Source organism: Lepidothrix coronata, unplaced genomic scaffold (assembly GCF_001604755.1).
Source record: "Lepidothrix coronata isolate B3197 unplaced genomic scaffold, Lepidothrix_coronata-1.0 Scaffold104, whole genome shotgun sequence".
In the NCBI taxonomy this organism is placed as follows: domain Eukaryota; kingdom Metazoa; phylum Chordata; class Aves; order Passeriformes; family Pipridae; genus Lepidothrix; species Lepidothrix coronata.
The window spans coordinates 1,092,933-1,118,933 of NW_016690284.1; the positions used below are offsets into that span (position 1 = coordinate 1,092,933).

The 26,001-nt window shown below is 44.9% G+C and overlaps 1 protein-coding gene across 1 annotated transcript; it reads right to left on the bottom strand.

The window, feature by feature from the left end:
- Nucleotides 1-4,408: 4,408 nt before the first annotated feature.
- GDNF (glial cell derived neurotrophic factor) lies at nt 4,409-25,547 on the bottom strand. Its single transcript, XM_017823591.1, has 3 exons — nt 25,521-25,547; nt 23,793-23,990; nt 4,409-7,340 (listed from the first exon to the last, which is right to left on the bottom strand). The coding sequence occupies exons 2-3, from the start codon at nt 23,962-23,964 to the stop codon at nt 6,856-6,858; spliced, it is 657 nt and encodes a 218-aa protein (XP_017679080.1). The 5' UTR covers nt 23,965-23,990; nt 25,521-25,547; the 3' UTR covers nt 4,409-6,855.
- Between the last annotated feature and the right edge of the window lie 454 nt (nt 25,548-26,001).

Here is a 26,001-nt window from a genome sequence, read left to right on the forward strand (position 1 = left end):
AGTGAGATATATAAGAGCTCCTAACATTGGACAGATCCACTATGAAGGTGGAGGAGATCTGGCAACTCATCGGGACACAGGAATGAGTAGGCCACCGATGAAATGGAGTTTCAGTGCCAGCAGAGAAGCTCTTGCTTGCATTGCACAGAATTAAATTGCCCCAGAGTTCAGAGGAGCTCTAATTCACAAAGGAGGATGTTGGGTACCTTCCCAGCGAGACAGACCTGCCAAGGACTGTTGGACACTGATAAAACATCTGGCTCAGAATGTTCTGAACTGCAAATTGTTGGATCTGGGGTGGGGTTTTCAGGGAAAATACCACTCCCAGTTTGCTGTTTTAGTCTACTTCTTCCTTTCTCAGCTGCGGGACACTGCGAGAGATGGGGTACTGAGAGATCTTCATCCTGCCCTGTCTGTGCAGCCACTTTCATCCCCAGAGAGCTTGCCTAGTCCTGCAGGAAAGGAGTCTCTGTATCTTTCAAAATACAGAGTTATCCAAAACTGATCTCTAAGCTGTGAGATTTTAAAGGAAATGTTTAATCCTCAGATTGAAACTGCTGTTAAAAATAATACTGTATGCTAGCAAGAAATGCCTGTTGACCCCTGTCTGGATCTCAGAGGGGAATGATTTTAACCTGAAATAAGAATTATGGGACATGTTTACAGCATCTGTGAAGCCAGGGTTTAATGTGGGAGTCATAAGACAGTCAAAGAAGAGAAAGCTGTGGTTGAGTGCCAGTGGGAAAAAAAGAGGAATTAGTAACATGATCAGAGTACAATGAAATGTGTTAAAGCTCTGGAAACCCCAGAACACATGAAGATGATCAGGGGGCTGGAGTACCCCTTCTGTGAGGACAGGTAGAGAGCACTGGGGTTATTAAAGCCAGAAGAAGACAAGGCACCAGGGAGAACCCAGAGCAGCCTTCCAGTATTTAAAGAGTACCTAAAAACTTACAAAAAACCTGGAAATGGACTTCCTACAAACACATGTAGTGATAGGAAAAGGCAGAATGACTTCAAACTGAAAGATGGTAGACTTAGGTATTAGGGAGAAATTCTTAACTGTGAAGCTGGTGAGACACTGGAACAGGTTGCCCAGAGAAGCTGGTGGTGCCCCATTCCTGGAACTGTTCAAGGACATGTTAGGTTGTGCACTGAGCAACCTGCTCTAGTGGAAGACATCCCTACCCATGGCAGAAGGGTTGGCATGAGATCGTCTTTAAGGTCCCTTCCAACCCAATTCACGCTATGATTCTATGAAACAGAAATAGAAAGTGTAGGGGGATTGTGTAAGGATTCAGTCTTTCTAATCATATGTGAATATTGCTAGGAAAGTAAACAGGTTCAATATACTTATTTACATGCCTATGAAACTGGAGTAACTCCACAACAGTCAATGGAGTAGTACTGGTGAGGATGTGGGTGGCTTTAGACCTGCCAGGACCACTTGGGGATAAGGTGTACAACTCTGGACTGGGGACTGATGCTTGTACCTTCCCTGGGGTGACAGATAAGGGAGCTTTCCTCATCCAGTGTGCCAGCAGACAGGAAATCAAGGGTTTGGGGCACAGGAGAAAACTTCCACATGTGGAAGGGCTCAGATTGCTGTCAAAAAGCTGGAGAAGTTGCAGACAAAGTGTCAGCCCTGTGGGTAATTACAGCAGCCCTTTGCAGCCTTCAAAAGCCCATTGTGTTATTTGCCATTTCTTCACTTCACTTGTGAGTGAACCGTTTGGGGAAAAGTGAATAAAATGCTGCAGTTTCAAAATGAAAAAGCCAATAGCAAGTGAAGATGTCTTGGTGCCGACCCTGAGTACTGGTGATTGGTGCCTGCTCAAGGAAACTTCCCTGCTTCAGGCTGAGTTGAGTACCATGTTTCTCTCTGGATGCTGCTGCAACTTGCCTAAAAGCCAGTGGGATTAGTGCTGCTGGAATGTATGGTTTATTTAGTTATTCTTATTGACCCGTGAATATATCTACTGTATAATTTATTGGAATGTTAGTAGTTCAGATCTGTGATGTTTGTGATAGAAAATCTTCACTTTGAACCAGTGGGAAATTTTGTTAGGGTGAGGAGTGCAGGCCTGGCCTCCGCTATGCCTTTTTTCTTTTCCATTGCAACACAATTAACCTTTTCATTAGAAGAGCTCTGTTCCAAATAAGCAAACTTCTCAATGTGTATTACTGAGCCATTTCAAGCTGTCTCTTGCTTTGGAACAAAACATCTTTGTTCCAGCCATGCATGACATTTGAAGACCTATTTATACAATGTGTCAGCTCCATTTGTTTTCTTCATCCTGATATTTTCCTCTATATTTTTGTTTAGCCCTCCAGACTGCAAGGATCGAGGTTGCTTCTGGTTTCCTCCTGTGCTGCTACAGACCGAGGCACTGGCTGCTTTTGTCCTTTCTCCCCTTTTGCGGGAAGTGGTGAAAAAACCTAAAATCAAACTCATCCTGTTTGTACTGAGACAAGCAGCACCAGAGAGCTGTGGGATGGAGATTGTGGAGAGATGGCAGAAGGACCTGCTGTTATGACAGTTTCTCTCTCGATGCCCTGTCTGTAGGTGACACTGCCAGTGGAAATGCACATGGCTGCAATCCCTTCTGCCGAAGGGGACTCACTGAGGATCAGACTTCCAAGTTGCATCACTAAATATGCCCTCCTTTTAAAATGCCTGCTTTTTCCTTAGACATTCATAATTTGTCCCAAGTGTCTAACCAACCATTCTTGTCTGGCAGCAGAATGCGAACTGATCCAACAAAATCCAACACAAAATTATAAAAGAAATAAAAACGACTTATCAAGATGTCAAGTAATAAAACTTCTAATGTCCTCCTGATTGTGCTGAGTAAGTGTAAATAATTATGGTGTTTGGATCATCCTCTCTCTTGTAAAAAAATCTGTCTAGTTTGGGACATGTCTTATCCATCCAGAACGAACCCAGGGTAGTGCTGTCCTTGCTACTCAAGCAGCAACATAATGTTTCCCAGTGCTGGCACTACCTAGTAACAAATGAAAGTTTAAGTCCTTTTTGAAATCTTTTACACAATCTACAGCTGAACGTTTACAGCTGAAGGTTTCAAGCTGCTTTAATGCATGCAAGGTGCCAGGAAAATACCACAAGCCTCACTTTAACCAGAAAAGGAGCTTGAAGGTGCCAGCCCAGGAGTGGTGAGCCTGGAGTTGAAATAGCAAAGCCCCATCTGTTCTCTCCAATATCATTGTCACCAGGAAGGCTGGGGAAGGAGGGTGAAACAGCTCCATGTAAGCAATACTGCTCCTGACCCACTCAAAGCCTCTGATAAGGCCAAGCAAGACTTCTGCATTGGCTTTGTGCTTCCCTGTCCATGCAAGAGCAGACAGAAGGTTTGGGCTCTAAGACTGGAGATTAAACTTCAGAGCATCTCACAGCTGTGTTTTACGAAGACACTCCCTTGAACTCTTGGGAAAGTGCACCATCTCCTCTGAATGTGAAGCTGCAATTCATTCCCATACCAAACATTTAATGTGTGCAGCTTTTGCTCGTCATGGATGGACTGATGGGCTTCTGCTACAAGGGGTGGAGGTGGTGGCATGTGAGGAGGAATGCCTTCAGTACCATGTGCTTCAAAGGCAGGGCTTGTAAGCTTTGCTTTGCACTCCAGCAGCTGGGATACAGCTGCGTGCATGGCCCCCGTCAGCACAAATGAAACCAAGGCATCCATATGCTGCCCATTAAGAGTGTTTGATCTCCTGCTCTCTGGCTCGCTGCTCAGATGCTCCCTCTTCCTCTCTGTAGAAGTCTGAGTACAGAGTCCGGCGTTGAACCCTGTAAGTCTGCGTGCGTTTATGGGCTCTTATGTGTGATGGGAATTGCAGCACTTAACACAAAACAGTTGAGAAAATGTTGCTGGCCACAGCCATAAAACCTATCCTAATCTTTTCCGTGATGATGGTGGAAAAAAAAAATTCCTCAGGTTTTATTTTCCTGTTTAAAGATGAAGGAAAAAGAACTGCCAAAATGGATGGAATTTAGTCCAACTGATGTAACGCCTGGATTAGCAATGCAAAATGCAAATTTCCTCCAAGTGCAGGAATAGCAACCATGCATAGCCAAGGCCACCACGAAGACACTACAGCCTCATATGGGCAAGGGACAGCTTGAGTAACCCCAGCCTTCAAGCCTGCCACTGGGTGGGTTACTGTCACTGCTTACCGTGCATTTTCAAGTCAGTTATTGCAGTCACCCAACAACGTTATGTTCTGCCAAGAAGCTACGGATCCACACTAAACATGCTGGTGAGATAAGAAAGCTCCACTTTGCAGAGGACTTGCTGGCTTCTCAGCATCACCTAATGCAGGTTGGGAACTGGGCAACGCTGTAACTTAGAAGAGGTACAATGGGGAAGCACAAGCAACAATCAGGTAACAATAGAAATGAGTTTTATTTTGTAAAAAGTTATAAAATGAATATTGTACAAAAATAAAGTCTGTAGAGAACTTTGGTTGATTAACACAAATGACTGAGACATATAATTGCCGGTGAAGTAAAAAAATCCAGAGAAGCACACTCCTGTCTTCAGTAAGGTCTGAAAACTAAAAAAAACCCCAAAAAACCAACAACCTAAGAAAAAAAAAAGAAAAAAACAATACCCTAAAAAAATTAAAAAAAAAAATCACAAACTTTACCCTTTTGTATTTTGAACATAGAGATTTGCTTTGGTTGCAGCCTCTTCAAGCTGCGCAGAAAATGCTTTGAGGCAAGTTTTGTTTTCAGCAACTGGGGCCAGGGAAAGCACACCTCTGAGCACTGTCACTCATCAGCTGCACAGCAGCGCAGCTGACCCTCAGCTTGGCAGGCTTTTAGTACCCACATCATGCCAGTGCTGGTGGTGTCACCACCCCTGAGCAGTGTGGAGGGTAAGGTGTCTCCCTGGCAGTGTGAGAACAGACCCTGCGGGTGGTTCTCTGGGGCCAGCCTCCATCCGCCCAGGAAAGCAGTGGAAGTCAGAGATGAATTATATGCCATACACCTGGTGCATCTTTCTATGCCTGTTCTGGACTTTTTTGACCTCTAGACCCTTCCTTAGTGGTGCCCCAAGGGGCCCGGGGCAAAATGAGTACGGAGAGCCATTGCAGGCTTGAGATAAACGGTTGGACCATCTTTTTCAGTAGGAATTTTTTTTTCATGTTGTTTTTGTGGGAGTTGATGCTTCACCAGTTGTCAGGTATGTCTAGTGACCTGTACTCCTGCTCCTTTGCAAAAAATGTCTCCAGAATGAGAGCTTGCATTAGCGGTCACGTGTGAACACCTTTGCTGCACCACCTCCCTCGTCCTAAGGAAACTCGGACTGTTCTGCTGCATGGGTACAATCCTGTAATGTTCCAGCAAATTATACAAAACACTCTGGTTATTTAACACAACTGTTTACTTGCAGACTATATTAAATCCAGGGCTAACTAGTAAGAGGAACTTAACCTCTTCTATATGGAAATATGGAAGGAAAAGCTTAAATAAATATAACAAGAAATTATAAGGCTAAATGTGATTATTTTCCATTTGTCAATAGTTATATGAGGTCAGTTGGCATAAAGTGTGAGAAAAAAATGTGGCTACATTTAAAATATGACTAAAATTAGTTTTTCTAACAAATTGCTAATGTCGAGCCAAGTTCTGCGACCCTCACTCGTCCAGAGCCATTGCTGCTCCTGCACATGTTTGACTGCAGAAATTTGCTAAAGGATTATTGAATAGGAAGAAGGGCTGCAGGCTTTGGCACTACCTTTTGTGAACATAATCAAGATTTTGTTTAAAGGAAAAAAAAGGTAAAGTAAGTGATTTTTTGCATTCAAGTTAACACTTTCAATCAAAAGCATGGACCGTTGTTCCCAACGTCTTTGTCTCTCTATATCCCCAAGTGCCATCTACTTTGGCACCTTTGAAAGACACTTTAATAAATAAGGAGACTCATTACTGAACTGTAATAAATAATAATAACTTAATTGCAATAAATATCTTCTGTATATTTATGTCTCTGAAGGGATGCATTGCATCAAGTAGTCTCTGCTCACTCACAATGACCAAATAGAAATGTAGTTACGCAAGTGACTTTAGTCCTTTGTAAACCTAAAGAAACGCATTTTGTGTAGGCTGGGCTTGTTATTTCTCTTACTATACTAGGAAGAAGTGCTTAAAAACTCAACTTGTTTTCATAGGTAGCAGAAAAATGAAATCCTGCACTCAAGGAAGAAACACGAGATGGAAATAACCAAACTTAGCCACTAAGCAGAACTGTTTTGCTTTGTGAAAACTTGAGCCTGGTCTTTCTGACATTTGCCCAATATCATCTTACTTACAAGGTTAATCTTATTATAGCTTAGGAGTTGTCCTAAGCACTCAGGAACTGCCCTCCAATGAGCAGTAGCACAATGTGTCTTTCAGTAGAGCTGAGGGCACAGGGGATTAGTAAGGTACTCCTAACCTACTTCTTTGCTAAGCTTCTTGGTATAACTGGTATATCATGGCATAACTACAACACAGCGTGGTATGGTAGGGTTGTGTTTTTAAGCACGTTCCTCATGGATTGAGTCTCACTGATGGTGGACTGAGTCAAACAGGAAAGGTAGCGTGCACACCATCCATCCATCGGCATCTCCACCTGAGCTTTTATCTAAAATCCCCATAGGATATCAAAAGTCTCCATCCTTCTACTCTGCTTCGTGTCCCCCCATTCCCAGGCTCTCATGGCTCCTCATTTTGTGTTCTTGGTCCTTTTTTCTCCACTCTGAGCAGACATTTCCCTGGGAACCTTGGTCCCTCTCTTTGCAGTGTAGTAGGAATGGAAAACTGGTGCCGCCTCTGGCAAGCATCTGTCAGACGCATCCACACCTTTTTGCGGAATGTTTTTTCAGTATGTGGTAAACCAGGTTATCATCCAAAAAGGATAGGTCATCATCAAAGGCTGTGGGTCTGCAACAAGCTTGCCTCACTTTGTCAGTGACCAGTTTTTTCTTTTTGGTTAAGTTTTTTAAAATTTTGTCATAGGTGGTCTCAGCTGCATCACAAGATCCACTGCAATACCGGAAAATTAGCTCTTCTTTGGTTTCATATCCCAAATCCAAGTCAGTCACGTTTAAATGTATTTCTGTTAAGACACATCCTCGATTTTTGCCCTTTTGATTCCTCCTTCCTTTCTTGCTGGAATTCTCTATGTTTGTCGCTGCGTTTTGACGGTTTCTCTCCCGCCTAGAAAAAATCGGAGTCTGTTTATCTGGTGACCTCCTCAGTCTTTTTATAGTGGCTTGAATAAAGTCCACTACTTCATCAAACTGATCTGGATAATCCTCTGGCATATTAGCTGTTTGGGAAAGAGAGAAAAGACTTTGTCACACATCAATTGTTATAAAGTTTGTCTATTCATGGCTCAAAAATATTACATATAGGCAAGCTTTTCTGTCCATCACTTCAGAGCACATGCCCAGGACCCTCAGACAGCAGGGATTATTTGAGATGGTTTAGATCATCATGGAAACTCATTTGGGGAAAAATAAATGAGGTATGTTTGTATCTCTGCAGGTGTCTGCTGTTGCTTGGTAGCACTTCAGCACATCTTCCAGTGTTGAATGAGCCCTCTTGAAACAGAGGGAAGGAAAAGCGTGTCATGATATGAATATTAGTTAATAGGTAGATGAAACCGCTGTAAAGAGGTGACAGATTCTTCCCAGCAAAGCATGAAAAGGAAGAGATTTCTTTAAAGCAATTTTGTGATTATAATTGTTAATTGTTGTCTTTTCACACCAGCAGCAGTTAGTATTGCCAAAGCCACCCCTCAATAAGGTTGACATGACAGAAGGAGGAATTTCCTGGGGTACCAGGCTGAGATATTATTCCTGGCTGAATGCCTGGCTTTTTGCTGCTACTGGAGGATAATTATTTTCAGAGCTTTTGAAAATGTCTCATGTAAGTATTTTGTATCACAAAATGAGGATTAGGCTGAGTAGAAATAGATCAGAATAGAAGATTATGTTAATTTTCAAGGTAAATGTTATTAATACATTTTCTTTCTACAAAAAGTTATTTTTAAATTTATTTATTTTTTCACCTGATAGATATTCTATCAGTGATAAATTATTCAAGTAAACCATATGATGAAGTCAATGAAATGTTTTGATACTAGCAGAATGAACCTCTTTAAGGAGGATTTTTTTTTCTCATTCACTGTGCTGAAAATTAAGACTGGAAGACTTGCTTCCTTTGCAGTAAGACCTAAGAGAAAGCTTCTTTTCATCTTTAACTCCTAATAACCTAACACATAAAAGACCAGTATCGCCCTGGCCCTGCACACAACAGAAGTCCATCTCTAGGACTCATACAAATATTGCAGGAACTGCAAACATGGAGAGAGGTAATATCCAATGCAGTGCACCTGGCTAGGGCCTGGTACCTTCACTAAGCCATGAAGGCTCCCACCAAGTGGTCGCTCCTACTGAGGTAGGAACAGCTCCTTAGGCAAAAGCTCAGCAGCACATTTCCCTAATGAGCATCGTAAACAAGAGCCCTGATGGGTGACCAGGCAACACATGTACCCAGCTCACACGTGGTGGCATGGACTCTGTTAGCAGGAGACAGGAGGCTGTCTCTCATTGTCTAGCAAAGGTGCACCTTCATCTTGTCAGTAGAAGCACCAAATACAGAGGCAGCAGGATCTTAACTCAGTTAGTGCAAAAACCTGCTGAAACAGAGTGCATCTGCATGTAAGGAGGAACATGGACCACTACCTGAAGCAGCCACGCCCCAGAGGCCTCCCACTAAAGCAAAACACTGACAGATCAGAAGTATACGGTTTTTCATGGTGATGCCTTAAGCCCCTAATGTTTTTTTATTTTTCTAATATTGGTAAGCCTTATAAGTTTTATAAGTAGATTTTAAAAGCAGCGACCCTTCATCCCTTGTCCCTTTCCCTCTAGCACCCTTAGTTTACACATTCCTTAACCCTCTTACCCCATTCTATGCTCCCTATATCACTCCTACCCCCAAATACAGCAGAAATGTTTAGTCTTTTGTCAAGGCAAGGCCCAGATTGTTTGGAGAATGCTTGTATCTTGGCCTAAACCAGAGAACATGGTCAAAAACTGGGTGACTATGTACCCTTTGTGCTCTGATGAAGATGAAGATGGGATGAACAGAGGGTCCCGAAAAGCCCCCAGACCCATTTTCAGGGGGTGGACCCGGGGCGGTCCAGAGTAAAGGCCACAGGGTGGACACATCTGGGATTGGATGGATGGTGTTATAAAATGTAACATCTCAGGCACTGCTTGCGCGCGTCTTGTAACATCTTTGCCTTGGCAAAATAAACCCTTTCTTATCTCACCCCTAATTAACTGCTCCGGGAGATTTTTTCAGCACCTAACTCCCACGGCAACAATGGGTGGATCCAGCAAAATAGTTTAGAATGGTGATAATGAAGACTGGAAATCTTGTCACTTCACATAATGAGGATGACACAAGGGAAGTGGGATGCTACAAACTGTAGAGTTCGGAACTGAAAAAAGTGAATTATACTTTGTTTTACAGATATCCATGCTAAAGACAACAATCTCACACATCAGTGGCTGTCTGAAGACATGAAGGAGGGATGGCTGCTATCTATACAGCTATGTGAAACTTGAACAAGGCAGGGCCCTGCACCCAGCCCCATATTCCTGCGGCACCAGTGGTAAGTGCAACCTTCTTTCACTCTGTCATTGTTTCTGTAGCAGTGACCAAAATATCCACTGTGAGCCATACCTACTGGGGGAGGTTGCTTGGATGGATGTGTCCATTGGATGCACCACTCAACTCTGTTGCAGAACAGCCTGGTCTGCCTACACCATATGAATATTGCCCTGCTGAGCAAGATCCATGTCAAGGTGATACGTGAGCTAGAAGGAGGGGAAGGCCTGTTGTTAGACTCAATCAAAAGAGATGACCGACATGGAGCTGACCTAACCCTCACTGCTGAAGTACAAGTTTGGCCCTGGCACAGATACAGATGGAGAGGAGTTGGCAGAAGGCACTTGTTGCTCTGGGACTGAGTAGTTTCTAGATTTCTTATCCAGAAACTAGGTTTCTTAGTTCGTAACCCAATAAGGGAAGGATGTAACCCTGAGTAGATGGCTCTAACTGTGCCATTCTCCACTCTCACCTTCAATTTTCCCCTCTGACACTACTGGGACATTCCCCCAGCCCACATCTCTGTCACATGTTCCCAGCCCAACCCTTGTAGCAACAGTAGGACACAATGACACCTTGGCTATGGAGAGTGAAACACAACAGTCAGGGAAGCATATGAACGAAATGCATGCAATGATCAACCATCAGGAAGGGGACAGGAGAATTTCACAGGGAAAACCAACCTATATGTGGAGGTTATTTTTTGCAGCCTTCAGCCTCATACTTATCTCAAGCTTGGTACACTGCCAGTGCAGTGAGGGGACTAAGTGTCCCTCACCTAAGAAGGGAGAAACGAAACTGTGGATTCCCTGAAGAGACAACAATCCAGCTAGGCACACCTCATTTAAACTGCTTGCAATTCAGATGCAAAAATACCACCTACCCCTGTGAGAGTGCTACATGCAGGAGTCTCCTTTGGCTAAATACTAATCTGACAGCTATAGGATTCAAGCACTGTCCTGCCCAAGCGAATCCAAGTATACACCGGGGTGTGGTAGATAAGAGGAGGAAAAGCCCATGTGGTGGACTGTGTCCCTGCTAAAAGCCCACACTGACATCTATCCTGGTGATCACTGCCCCAGCTGCACCAAGGGATTTAATGCTACCAAGGGAGAGCATTTTGTGTGCTAAGTGACATGACATTTCAGGTGGAGGAATCACACCGCAGAAGAACCCCATGCAATGCTGCTAATGCAGGCATGGGGTGTCAACACTGCAGAAGATGGGAGCAGTAAGGCAAAAAGTAGATCCAGCTAGAAGAACCCAACCTACACGCATGGGCTAGATGCACCCAGAAAATGGGGTCATTGGCGGCATGACTCACTCTGCTAATCTTATTGAGGCTCTAACACAAACCATGCAAGAACTATTCCAAGCTGTGTCTGGTGGAGCTGGGTATCCCTGCTCAGCTCATCCTTTGTTGCAACGCCAGGAGATACCTGGGAAACTCAGTGGGAAGAATGCCAGCACTATGAGTAAGATGAATTCAAATTTTCTGTCTCCAGGGTGGACTTTCCTTTTAGCCCAGGGAATTGGAAATTATCCCCTACAGATATTCAAATCTATCAATAGGACTCCTGCAGTGATCCCCAGTATTTGGAGATTATATCACCAGAGGAGACAAAAGGCATGATAGTAGGGTGATAAAAGGTGATATAAGAAAACTGGTGGGAACAGTGAGCACAGAGCTCCCCTTGAGAAAATGTGCTGGACCTCTTGGTCCTTTTCAGTGTCTGCCCACCTACAACATGTGCTGTTACAGGTTATATGGATACACCATATCAACACAATGGTAGCTGCATTATTGGTCTACTCAGTGAGATTTTGAAGGTTTCTGTAAGCAACAACCCCCTCTGCCTGTGGAGCCCCAAACTAGTCCTGAACAGAGCAGTGATGCACTTTTGGTAGCTTTACACTGCACTGAAAAGGTACCCCAAACTTGCTTCTATAATTTAGCACTGTCTTAGGAACACCTCCAACCCCTGCAATCAACTGATTTTCTGCTGCTTAGTGAATCAGTGTAATCAGTGTGACTACTAACACTCTCTAGAAGAGGGTCATAGGGGTCTGGAGGAAACTTTGACAACCAGGAGTGAAAGGAAACTTGCCTTAGTCCTATGCCTAGGTGCCAGTCCTGACTCAGTAGGGATAGTCAGCTGTCCAATAACTATGAGTGTGAAGTCTTAGAACCTTCTAAAATGCTGCAAAAACCTGCTGAAATAGGACCTGGAGCAATCAAGTGGAAACACCAGCACTGACACCAGGTGTGATGGGTTGAAACAAGGCAGTAGAGGTAAGTGCTAAGGAACCTACCACCAGACATCACACATGAATAAGCAATAACCACTGACCAAGGACTAAACAGTACAAAAGGCTAATGGACAGAAGGGAAGGTGGAGAAGGCTGGCAGCAGGACCTCCTCATGCTGATGGGCACTTGCTAGATGTGCTCCAGGGATGCTGAGGCCTCTCAGCACCACAGACACTACGTGCTGAGCACTTGTTTGGTCTCTGCACTGTGGTAAGTGCTGCTGGCAGCAAGGGGGGTGCCGGGACAAATTCAGTGGCCAGGGAACATCACTGCACTCATGAGGCTATCTTGGCATAATAACCTGAATAAAGCCACTCCATTGAGGAATATTTTGTTACTCCTCTGTCTGCAATATTGTTTAGAAAATGTTTATAGTCTCACAACAGCTTTGCTTCTCTCATACCGCATGGACTGCGCTGACTTGACTGTACAGCAAACAGAGCTTTCTGTGGGGATTTCACACCCCTAGGAGAAGCAGATACACAGTTTGCATGTGTGTGTATGTGTGTTGCATTTACACATACACACACACACACACACATACACCTAATTATACACACACATTTTTTCAAAACAAACTGGTTTACTGACAACACTTGCCTTCTGGTGGAAAAGCTGAGAAAACAAACATGTGACAGATGCCTGTCATGTTGTGCAACGTGCCAGAAGAAGATGCTCAGATATTATGGAATAAGTGCAGTAAAGATCTCTGAGCAGTAGTCCCTGGTCCTAGGCTCCAGGGTGTGAAGGAATTAGAATTTAAAAATCAAAAGTCACCTATGACAGCATAGGATGGGAGGGGGCAGTACAGGATCAGACAGGATGGTACAGGATGGGATGGGACAAGATAGGATAGCCCAGAGCAGCATCTGCTCCATATAAGTTTGCAAAACTTGTCTCATACATATGATGCACCTCAAGGCAGGTGTTTCCCAAAGGAAAGGAACGTATGTCCTGGAAATGTAAAATCCTGCCTCAGGGAACACATGGCCTCTCTGTGTCTTGTTCACTGTGTGGGAGAATGCCTCACAGACCCCACTGGGGCAGTGTGACAGGCTGAGCTCCCCACTTAAACTATGGTGCCATGATCACTCACAAGATGGGAATGAAGTAATGAGGTTTCATCTGGGTTTTATGTCACAATTCTGAAAGCTGTTTCCTGACTGTCTGGCTCCCTAGGGAAGTCCCTTGGAGGCAGTCTGTGTATGGACATGTGCAGATGCTTTTGCTAGCAAGCCTCTGGTAGGATCCTGGGGTAGTGTCAGAGACTGAAACGGTTAATGATTTATGCATTTTCTCCCCCCCTCAAAGGTTATATCTATGTCACATTGTTATATGACAACACCCAAAGTGCTAGCATACCTGTTGATACAAAATTGTTAAAATAAACCTTACCAATATATGTTTTCAGACACCAATTATTCAGTGTCGTTTCAGTCTAATCCACCCCAAGGGAATTACTGGTAAGAACCTGGGTTACCCTCTCCCCTTTTACTGGGGTGGGTCATAACAGGTAGGCAGCAGTACTTGTGGGAACTGCAACCACCCTGTGTGTCCTGCTCCATTCAGGTCACTCTTCTGCACCTTGTTTCCACGCTCCCTCTTTCAGTTCTGTGCCAAGGACCTGACCACCCAGGCAGGAGAAGACAGAGCCTTTTCCTCTGGTTGCAACCAGAGCACGAGTCTGTTTTCTAGGGCCAGAGAATCAAGAGTGGTGGGTACTGATGGCAGTTCAAGTGCCAGTCTGCCTCTGGGCACCTTCTCTGTCTCCCATGTCAAGCTGAAACGGGACTCTTGATCTGTGAGGAGTTTCTCCCATGACCAGAAAAATTAATAAAACAGCAGGGAGTGAAAAGTCACAAGACAGATATACATGGAAATCCAGTACAGTGATCAGGCTGGGGACAGAGCTGGTGAGTACCAGATGTCAAGAATATCAGGAGTCAAAAAGAGAAGAAATAAGGCTCATTTAAAATACTAATTTAAAAACTAACTTAAAAACAATAAAAAATGAAACATAAGAACAACCAACACAAGAATATGTGCATCTTTTCCTTGCTGCTTGCAAGCTGTTTGCTTGCTTTCTGAACATTTAGGGCACAGTCAGATCATAGACCAGTCTCCCAGGTTAGGAACATCCCTCTGCAATACAAACTGAAATTCTCACCTCACTGATGCTTCTCAAAACCTGAAGTTTTGATCTGCCCATCCCCAACACAGTCACTGTTCCCTGGGCACAGGAAGAGCTGGCAGCATGCATGAGTGCAGGATCCTGAAGCCAAACAGCCATGGCACTCCCCACTAGCCCCTGCAGATAGCCATCCCAGCATTCTGCTTTGGGCATGCCGAGAAATGTGACTTCCTCTGGGCATCTTCCCCTCTGCAACCTCCCAGAGCCTGCCTTTGCATTTTCAGTTAATTAAAGACATAATGTGACAGCAGGACTGGGATCTGATCCCCGGGCTTTTTAGGAGACTAAATTATACAGTGCTCTGATAGACTTCTACATAAAACAGGTTGAAATGAATATCCAAACCAAACTCAACCTGTTCTCGAAAAAACAGTCTCCACTAAGTAAAAATGGAAAATTTATTTCTGTCTGTTTAAATGTGATCACAATTACATCTTGTACAACTATTCCTTTGATTTCACTATCAAGCCAAATAGTCCCCCACACGCAGTTGCATAACCCAGCATGGTAGAGCAAGCAACCCTCTGCCTCTACTTGACCACAAACTGATTTCAGTGGGAACAGATGGATCTTCAGTTTCTGAGAAAAAGAATCTAGTTACTCATTTTGGTGCCTGGTTATGGATTTAAAAGACTAACTACAGTCTCTTCTGATCATGCTGTCTCTTATTGTCAAGAAAAGCTTAAATCCTATAAGTTGCAAAATAATAATTTATATAGGTGGATTTTCCTTTTTTTGTTGTTTTTAATCTCATAAAACTCTCATTCAATTTTAATTAATTTCAACTCTCGTGATCTCATTTTAAGTTATTTAAAACCGTGCATTATAGAATAGCTTTCCATACGGATCTCAGGAAAATATAATCACATCAATGCCACATCATTTGGCACTTTGCATCTCCTGAGTTATAGTGGTGTAATAGAAGTCAAAAAGGTATACAAACACGATAAAATTTTTCTTTTAGATTGTAGCTTTTATGCATGCATTTATGGCAGTGTATAGCTACCACATCAAAACATCAGACTAAACATTGAATTAAATTACAAGGATATTTAACTAAAGCACAGTCTTTCAATTAGAGAAGTTCAAACAACAGCACTCAGACTCTAAAGTACTGTTTCAAAGTTCCAGGGGTTTAATCCAGCTCATTACAATGGTAAGCAATATTTAGAAAATTCAGATTCAGATCTGCACTAGGATCAAATGGCCCTTTTTCAAAAGCAGTTCTAGTACTTTAATCTGGGACCTTCGTTAATTCTTTTCTTCCCTGGTTATTTTTTAAGTTTCCTCCAATGTTACATTCACAAAGACATTTCCTCTTAGGCCATTTGCTACCGGGAAGTAGTCAACTAGTGTGTCTCCAACAGTCAGTGCAGTGAATCATTCTCATTTTTTTGTTGCTTATGAAGACTACTTTCTTATACCATTTATTCAATAATTATTTTTGCATTTAGCTTGCTTTCTAGTACTGTTTTCAGGTACTTACTATAGTGGACATGGCCTGTCTGAACACAGAATCTCTCTATCTCACACCACAAGGACATACTTTAGGAGAGATTTGGAGTGATCTGTTTGTGGAAGTGCAAACTTAGCCAAGTTAAAATTACTAATGTGATGATCATTCTGCTTTGCAAAGTAAAAGAACACCAACTGTGGTGGGGATAAACCATTTATTTTATTGAAAATTAAATATTTTTCATAAAAAATCCAAAGCCTATTATATGCAGGCATCAAAGCAAAGGTAGGTGTAGAAAGTAGTTATACTGAAAGATTTCCAGTATGTAAACAATTAAATTAAAATACTACCTCTGAGGCATGACTTTGCTTTCATGCCTTGCATGAAAGTCCATGGGGCTAAAAGTGAAATGGAAACCAGGTGGTTGTATCCATTAGGAAACAGAGCATCAAACACAGCAGGGTCAGCTCATCTTTAAATGTTTAATACAGCTCTGTATCACTACCTCACTCCCAGCCCACACAGCTCCCACGCTGCATTCTCTTCTCAGACTCAGGGAGCCCTTAGAAATGGAGCCTCTCACTGGTGTCACTTGTCTCTCATCAAGGCAGAGTGCTAAGTAACCTGGTGGATGACTCCAGGGAGACTCATGCCACTTAGGTACGATGAGGTAGAATCCACCTTTCTGATGTGCTTGCCCCTGATGGAGCAGTCAAGTTTTGTGTTAGCAGCTCACTAATTAACCCTGCTGCTTTCCAAGTGTTGGTCATAATGACAAATCCACAGAGTCCTTTGCATTGTCACACTGCCATGCTTGGCAGTGCCTCCCCTCCTGTTCTTTGCCTGCTTTCTTGCAGGTAGAAATGCTGGTTTCCACCAAGAGAAGAAAGGGGGAAACAACAGAACCATCACAATTGCCGACAGCTGCGGGAAGTCCCTGAGAGTAGGGGGAAACAGCAAGGTCAGATGAACTGAGTGAAGCAGAGGAAGTTGCCTTGCAAGCTGACCTGTCCATGAGAGTTCCTTGTTCTTCACTCAGTCCAGATGGGTTGCTCACAGGATCCTGCTCACTGGTGGGTTACACTCCTCTGTCCACCCCCTCCTCTGGCCTCTCTGGGGTGGGCAAAGGAGTGTTTCACCGGGCAGTAAAGCAGCAGAGGAACAACAGAAGGATGTAGTCTTACCCCTGACACAGAGCTTTGAAACACCAGCTCTGAGGCACCACAGAGCAGGTGGCTTTTCAGCAGTTGCCCCTGAGGTTTTGTGGCAGCTCCTGCAGGCGCTGTCAGGAGCCTGTCTGCACTAGGGCCTTATCAAATAGGGTGGTGTGGGTACATGAGCACCCACAAGCACCTCTGTATCAGAAGAAGTTACAGCATAAGGGGGAAAAAGAAAAACTAGCAGTGCCCTGACTGAAGCCACTTATTGAGCACGAGCCAAACCTTGGCAAGACACATACCTGTTGTATGTGCCCCTTGTATCCCTCCAACTCCATACTATGCTGAGTAAATATCCAGCTTCCAGTGTAATTGAGTTTACACTTAATATTTCATTAAGTGAGAGCCTCAAACCCTGCAAGGGCCTCAAATGAGTATGTATGAGCAGGACCCAAAAACCTGTGACCTCTGTTAGCAAGAACACACACAGTCAGCTAACAGGCATGGCACAAAGGTTTTAATGGAAAAAATACTGATAGTAGTAATAAGAAATTATCTTCAGCATCCCTGGTGCAAAAATGATCCAGCCCAGCCCTCACATGACATCAGTAAAACCCCACATCAGTAAACCAGCCCCTCTTTAGTGCCAATTCACTAAATGGAAAGAGCATGCCTAAATCAGTAACAGCAGCTCTTACTGGGTTGCCTGTGCTCTTACAAAGCATCTCTCATTGGGTTTTAGGGGTGTTCCCAAAGAATAAGCACAGGTCGCAAAGCAGGAGAAAGGGACCCTGAAGAGACCCTATTCCAGTCTCTTCCCTGGGGCAGTAAAGCAGAGCTGTCCAGGCAAAACCATGGCTGATGTTTCTCTTGTGACAATATGCACTTTTATCAGATTTGATCTGATCTATAAATGACGTGTTCTTCCATTGTTTCCTTTCACTACCTGCATTTCCATGTCTTTATGAAAGGAAAAATAGAGAAGGTTTTGATACTGCAGATTGAAAAATGCTGTTGTTATTCTTATAATAATCAGTCCCTGGCTCTAGGGCAGGTGCTCTGTACTCTGCTGCAGAAGGTCTCGTGTTGAGAAGCGTGGACCACAACCTGCCAGACAGCACTGGAGAGTGCTCAGAAGAGCAAGCTCCTTCCTAGCTGCTCCACTGGATACTCCCTCCCTACCAGAAATTTCCTGAGAAATGGCTGATTTTGCCAAAGAAATCTTCTATATGATTGGGATGGGAGCAGAGATAGTTCAGGTGTTTGTACATAGCTTGTTAGTTAGAGGGGATATGACCAGCTTGCCTCTAAATACATGAGAACATGCCACCTGAGAAGTTTTGGCATACTGCTGTAACACTGCCCATCCCAGCAGGAAAACAAATACATGGATTTCAGTGTTTGCTCATTTTCAAGACTATTCCTATCCAGTAATCTTTGAAGCATTTGTATAAGTCCCAAAGACTTCTAAGAAACATACCTGCAGGTTTCAGTTTAAGTGCTGTACCAATACATACAGCCTAGCCTGCTAGTTCATACAGGTGGCTTTATTCCTTAAAAAGAATGTTGATACATGAAATACCTCACATAATTAATTTTATGTCCTTGATCTTAAAAAAAAAGTATTCTAATATATATTTTGTATTTTAATGTTTTATTTGTACCTATCTCAGATAAATATTTTTGATCTTTTCTCTTTCTTCTCTTTGTAATCAGGACTCAATTTCCAAGAACTACTGAAATCATTCCTTTGGTTCGCTTTACCATACTACTTGATCAGAAACTTCAGCTGGTTTTGTAAAAATGACGGCTTTGCAGTGTCAACCACTCTACCAGCACTAATGTGTCAGTGGCCTATTTAGATGACTGATGATCCTGAATGTGGCAATGCTGCAGTATTTTGTATTTGTTCTTTATTTCTTGTCATTAGCTGATTACCTCAGAAATATGAGGATCCACAACGAATGTAGTTATGTAGGGTCTGGCCTTATATACTACAAGTTTTATGTTGCAGTTTCTTGATAGTGTGTGTGGAGAATGAAGACTGGGTATTTGCACTAGAAATCCACTCCTGAAGATCTGAGGTTGTAGGGGGTGGGACCCAATGACCCAAATGGCTTCTTGAAGCCTCTGTAACTTTAAATATTTTAAAACTTTGTGCAGTCCTAATCAGGAACAGTATAATTTACAAAGACATTACAACCTATCAATCTGAGGATCTTCTGCCAGCCCATCTGCCCCCATCGAATTCAGTAATAGTCTGATGAATACTTCACACAGCTGAGTTCTTTAGCCTTTCATGGAAGCTTTTGAAGCTCTTTATCTGCAGACCCTAAATATGGGGGTTTCCAAAGTATACTAAAGAGGCTTACGAAAGATGACCAAGAAAAGCATGTTCAGGTATGTTATCTATCAATAAACACCTGCATAATGTCTAAAAGGATCCACACTTTCACTGGTAAATTTTTGAGGTCCCTAACTTAAAAAGCATCAAAGAAATAAAACTTCCAACAAAGGATAAGTCAAATTGAGAATAAAATCATACTATCTTGTATTTCAGTAGTTCCCTCCTTAAGCTGCAGAATACTCTTCACCTTAGTATATTCAATATTTATACCTGAGACTGCAGAGAAATTTGTTTCTGTGGCTACATGCCTCTGAATTTAACCAAACCCATCCTGTTCTTTCTTTTCCTAGGATTTTGCCCATGAACAGACAAACTTGAGTACTTGAGATTTCTAAATGCCAAGATAACTTGGGCATCCCCACACAAACAAACTTCACTATATATATACTGGCTTGGGGACAGGGGCCTGACACTGGCTGGATGCACCAGCTATGCTGGATGCACCAGCTGTGCTGGACACACAGAGATCAAGTGACATGTGTGGCACCTGCTCGGTGTGGCTGATACCTCCCTGATGCATTGGATTTACTGTGCACAGACAGGTTACCTCTGTAGCTTCTGGGTGTCTTAGGCTAAAGCACATATGCCACACCATAGGTGTGTTGAGCAGGAAAGCCTGGACAGAAACATGAGAGTTGTAGTTCATAACACTGAATGCGCCTAATAAATATTTTAGGGAAGGAGAGTCCATTCAGTTGGAAGCATAATTTAATTCTGGTTTTGCTTTAAAGAGCCCTACAATATTACTGTTTATTCTAGATACTTTCCATATTAGTTGACAAAGTTGCAGCTAAGTGCAGTAACTTAACATTAAATCCCCTTAGCAGGGGCAGGAAGAATTTTTAACAGAGGTATAACACACATATACCATGGCATGTATATACCAAAGGAGCTCCAACAACGAATGACCATTCAGTGGCCTTAGAGTAACTTAGATGTTATGATGCAAAACCCCCACCTTTTCCTCCTATCAGGAGTATTTTCCCTATTAGGAGGGAAAAGCCCATGGTGAGTTTTGACATGTAATTCTACATATTTACCACTAGCTCTCAGTAAAGATGCTCACTTGATCAAGAGACTAGGTATCATATTGCAGATCTTTGGACACTCCAGTCCTCACATATGTGTTGATTGTGTCCATACAGCATCAAACAGCTACAAAATGTATTTGACTGTGTATAAGTCAAATGAGTGTTTGGCTCCCTCTGCACTGTCATACTTCTGAAGCTGCTGACTTAGTATTTAGTTTATAATAATTTGGTTTATATTTGTTCTGTTTGTAGTTGGTATTTAAGCTAATTGTGTCCTTCCCCCAGCAGATTGTAGCATAAGGGAAACAAAGAAATAGTTACAAACTCTACAGCTACTCATTTTTTGGTTTTGTGAGAAATAAGCTGTCCTATGAACATTGGAGCCAAAACACCTAAGAATACTGGATTCATCTTCAATGCACTGCATTTATGGAGGCTACTACCACTCCAGCCTCCAGCCCACTTAAAAATGCAGAAGACTGCAGTTGCAGTCCTCTGCCATCTCTAATTACTGTTTTAAACAGCAAAGGTCGGCACATTACACCTGATCAGCCCAGGAGGTTAGGACCCTGCCTGGAGCCTGGAACGAAGGAAGGTTTCAAGCTAATCTGAAAGGGACAGGGTAATATCAGGTGACCTCAAAGCACTTTGCGGAGAAAGCAATTTTATCAAATGAGAACACAAAAAGGTGTCAAGGGCCTGGGAACCAGATCTGTGCTCCAGCAAGTTGTTTGGCCTGCCCTTTGGAGAGGGACTTTATCTCACAATCCTACTGATTCAAGTGGTATGTGGGAGACCCAACCTCTTTGGAATAAGACAAGTGCACACCTTGAAACAAAATGCTCCCCTCAATCTACACAGGGGACAGTTTTAGGGAACAGCAGTGCACCTCTCTTTGAATGCAGGCAGCATCCAGTCCTGCTCAGTGCCCACACACTGCCCTGTGCATATTGAGACAACATGGGTCATGATGGTGCTCCCACCATTTTGTGAGCTGCCTCCTGCAAAAGCCTTCAGCAAAGCAGATGACCAACAGTATCCACAGAGACACCAATATATGGTAGGTTCAGCAGCAGACAGTTGGGGTGCTGCAAGCAACTCTCTGTGCTTGTGGTTCATTGCCTGGTGCTTGTAAGAGAAACCTCGAAGTGGAGAGGGAAGTCTGCATGGTGTAGACATTGACTCCTCTTGTGTACATCATTATATGCCCTTCATATGCTGAAGGGCTCATGCCACCAACTCGTAAGTGGAGAGAAACAAATATGTCAAAGACACTGACAGGGGTGACTTGAACAAAGTGCTGCTGCTGCAGGAAGGCAGCAATATGCCTGGGTAGGATCAGCCTCGCAGGCTGTTTGAACACTGCTCTCCAGACACCACACACTTTCAAATCAACTAAAACCAGCGTACAAGTGGATCAAAGTATTTCACTTCTCTCTTACAGCTACCTTTTTTTGCAGGTCTCCCCTGACTCATCCAACTTGGCAACCCCAGGTGAGAGAAGAATTTCTGAGTTTTGGGCATGAGTGCTGTGTAAATTGCTGCCATGCAAAGACCACAGGAATTCCCTAGGTTTTCCTCAATTTCTGAGTGCTCTGTGAAGAACAGCACTCCTTCCTTTTCCCTTGTAGCCAGGCCCATCTATTTGTGATCTGCAGGGTTAAGAGGTTGAGACCAAACTATCACCCCTTTTTCAAATTACTGTCCTGGGTAATAACCTGTGATGCAGCTCTGCTTGGCAAAGCCTATGTTTGTACCCGGGAAACAGAGATACCTAGAAGAGGCTGTACATTGATACTACCATAACTGCAGTAAAACATAGATTGTCTTTCCTCCTGCTTCTTGTTTACTGAATCTGCAGGAAAAAACAAAACTAGAAACAATGAGAAGTTGTGGATGCTAGGAACAGACAGGATCTCTACTGCCTGTCCCCTTGAGCTGCTGCAGAGAAACCAGCTCACCAGGAATCATATACCCAGAAAATAGTTTCAAGATAAAAGCAAGCATTGTACTAATACTATCACTCTGGAAAAATGGAGCATTAATGCCCTCCCACCTTGAAGCTTCTGCCAGAGCTACAAACTAACTGATACTGCTTTCCCCCTAATGCCCTTCTTGTCACCAGCACTGCTGCAAGCCTGTGCAGAGGGGAACAGCACAGTGGCCTGAAAAGCTGATCACTGCCTTTTGTAGGACAGCACTTATCCAGCACGCTGCTCACCATGGAGAAGAAGATCACCGTGTGTGATAGCACCATGATCCTGGCAAGCTGGAGCCCTGGAAGGAATCACTTTTGGACAACCTCCCCGTGTGGAGGGGCTGAAAGGATGTCAGGGGCTGCCAGTCTGTGAGCAGCAGGAGCCCAGGCTGTGATATGTAGAGGCGGCAGCCTAAGCAAGATTCCAGCAAGGGGAAAACACTAGCAAGAAAAGGAAAGAGAGAAGACTAAATGGGGAAGGACATAGATGTGTGTCTGTGGAAGAGGAGATAGGTGTTTGCAAGGGGTTGAAGTGAAGTCACGACACACGATTCCACGCTTGGTGCCTCCATGCTGCGTTAGCATGGCTGGTCCCAGAAAAAAAACAGAGCTGGGCTGCCCATTGTTGGAGCTGCAGCAGGGAAAGAAGATGCCTCCAGATAAGGAGATGGAAATGTATCCCAATTACTGGATACTGTCTGCATCCTGTAACGGGCTAAACAGAGAGGGCTGAGCAAGGGCAAAAGAAGCAACCTCGAAGCTGTGCCTTTGCTAAGTGAATGTCTCCAGTATTCATGTGAGCATTTTGCTACTTCTTACTGAGTCATATTAACTCTCTCTTTAAAAAGCCATCAGAGTTAGCATAATGTTCACATACCGCTGTGAAAATCCTATACCTGCTATTGCAAGAGACCTATTATTAGCGAGGCATTATTATCTGTCATGTGGATTGTAAACTGCCTTACTGTGAGTTAGTTCATGTGGATTGCTCTGCATCAAGCTCCTAACCCTGCCGCAGCTACTCTTCTGTAAATTTCCACGCGGACACACTAATTTCGAGATCAGAATCCAAGGAGGATTTAATGAAGCTCAGCAGCACTCCAGGATGTGTACAGAGCCTCCCACCACGGAGCCCAACCTCCAGCAGGACTTGCGCCCGCTACAGGCAGTGAATAATAGCACTGGCAGGTCTGACCAGGGAGAGGAGGCTGAGGCAGTGGAGAAACAGTTTCAGTGCCTGCGCTGTGAGGTGTATGATCCTTCTCTCGGCTCCTCTACATACAATAAACTTTCCCACCTAGCCATGTTTTTCAGCCAAAGGGATCTTAAGACTGCTGGAAGGTAGAGCTGGAGTGGGCGGGGGGCATTGACATTGAAATTGCCAACTCCCAGCTTTGGAGAATGACTTGGTTTGGAGCTGCTGGAACAAGACCAAAGCCAGTGACACTGCGCAGGAGAGAAATAGCAGCAGAAAGTGTGGGGAACCTTTCCTCACCCTGATGCCTGAACAAAGGGAAGCAGGTTTAGCAAGACAGACAGCAGTTGCTACAAAGGGGAATGTTTCTTACAGTCACTGTGCACAGCATAGGAAGGCAGCAGGCTGATGGGGGAGAGATCATCTTCAGGTCCCTCTATCACTGAAGGGGACCCCTTGGGAGGCGTCTTACCGGTGGGCAGGGGCAAGGTGGAGACCGTGTTGAGCAGCACCACACAGACAGCCACAACATCCCATAACTTCATCTTAGATCTCCTTCCAACACGGGCCCCTGGCAGAAAGGAGAAACAGGGTTAGCTTCCAGCTGCTGTGCTCCCCCAGTTCTGCTCACACCCTGCCAGTCCTGAGACAAAGCTGAGCAATCTTGCACTCCAGGATCAGACTGGTCCACCTGGGTCAGGCCTGACGACAGAGTAGGGGAAAAAACTTGTTACCAGTTCAGCCTCCCATAGCAAGTGATGGGCTCTCCCCAGCGAGTGAGTGATATGGGAAAGGGAGGCACAGGATAGCCTCCAATTCCTCTATGCCCAAGAGAGCTGTATTGGGCCATGTGGGCAGGCAAGCCCCAGGAGTCTGTTTGTAGGGACGTAGGAGTGTGATCATGGCCCTGCGCTGGCTGGCAGGCAGGTCACCTTGTGCTTTTCCAGCACTCGGGTGGTGTCAGGGCACTTATTCCTGGGCTGGACTAGGAAGGACCAGGCCGATCTGGGGTGCTGGGCTGTGCAGATTTAATGTGCTACAGGCAAATCTTCATTTCCCTTTATCTCAGTTCTGCTTCTCCTCTCCTCACCTTTTTTGTTTCCCCTTTTCTCTTTCTTTTCCTCTTTCATCTTCCCGGCCCTTCCCTTTCCCCTTTCCTTTCCCCTATTCAGTCCTCTTTCCTCTTCATTTTTTACTCTCCTTTTCTTCTTTCTTTCTTCTTCACTTGTCCCCTTTTTATCCTTATCCTTTTCCTTTTCCCCATTATTTCTCCTTTCCCTATCATATTCCTCTTTTCTTCCTGTTTCCCTTTCCTTCAAGATTTTCTTTTAAATTCCCTTTTCTCCTTCCTCTTTTGTTCTCTCTTTCTTTCTCTCTCTCTTTCTTTCTCTCTTTTCCTCTCTCTCTCTCCCCCTTTCTCTCTCTCTCTTTCCCTCTCTCCCCCTCTTCCCCTCTCTCTCTCCCTCTCTCCCCCTCTTCCCCTCTCTCTCTCCCTCTCTTTCCCTCTCTCTCTCTCTCCCTCTCTTTCCCCCCTCTCTCTCTCGCTCTTTCCTCTCTCTCTCTCCCTCTATTTCCCTCTCTCTCCCCCTTTCTCTCTTTTTCACTCTTTCTCTTTCTTTCTCTCTCTCTTTTTCTCTCTCTGTTTGTCTCTCTCTCTTTCTTTCCAGTCCTCTTTCTCTTCCCTTCTTCTTTCCAGTCCTCTTTCTCTTCCCTTCTCCTTTCCCTTTCCTTCTCTCCCCTTCCCTTTTCCCTTTTTCTTCTCCTCGCTCCCCGACCGCCCTGCTCGCAGTCTGCCACGGCACGTACCCGCTGCCCAGAGGTGACAGCCGCGCTCAGCCCGGTTCGGCTCCCCGGTTCGGCCTGGCCCGGGGGGCAGCACAGGGCAGTGTCCGGCCCAGGAGGCGCAGCGGGGGGACCCGCGGCCGTCCCGGTCCCGCTGCGGGGCTCGGGGCGCGGCCGCTGCTCGGGGCGCGCTTTCCCCGCCGGCCGCTGCCTTCGCACCTCGCCGAAGGCAAGGGGGGGCTACGGGGCAGCCCTGTGTCCCCGGGGACAGTACCCGCCCGACCCACCCGCCCCTCCGCGCACTCCGCCTCGTTCTCACCTCTGAGCTGGTCTCGTCGGACCCGAGATGGACATTAACGCAGTGGAGTCGAGCGGCCGGACGGGCGATGCATGTGGGCAGGTCGGGGTTCCGACCGCCGGTACCCTCTTTGCACAAAGGAGGGGGGAAGGGGGAGAGACGTGTGGAGAAGGGGAGTGAGGTCGCAGGTCTAGATGGAAGCAGCGGGGAGCCGCCAGCACAGTCCCCGGCGGCCTCCCCCGCCGCCGCCGCAGGTGCTATGCCCGCGGCAGGAGCGGCGCCGCGGGGCTCTCTGCCCGCTCCGGCCCCGGGGCCGCGCTCAGCAGCGGCGGGAGCGGCCCGAGCCTCGGGGAGCGCCGCCTGGCAGCGGAAGCTGGCGCTGGGTGTTGCGCTTGGGACCCTGCCTGGAAATCTGAGAAAGACACTCCATCAACAACTGCGGGGAGTCAGATGAAGACATCAGCGCTCCTGTAATGCCAGCTGGTCCAGCACCGCGGGGAGC

Bases quoted from the DNA above. Each gene is read 5' to 3' on its own strand.
- GDNF (XM_017823591.1), bottom strand. From the start codon at position 23,964: ATGAAGTTATGGGATGTTGTGGCTGTCTGTGTGGTGCTGCTCAACACG. The intron at 7,341-23,792 runs GTAAGAAACATT...TTTCCCAAACAG, and splicing joins CTATGCTGTGCACAGTGACT to CTAATATGCCAGAGGATTAT.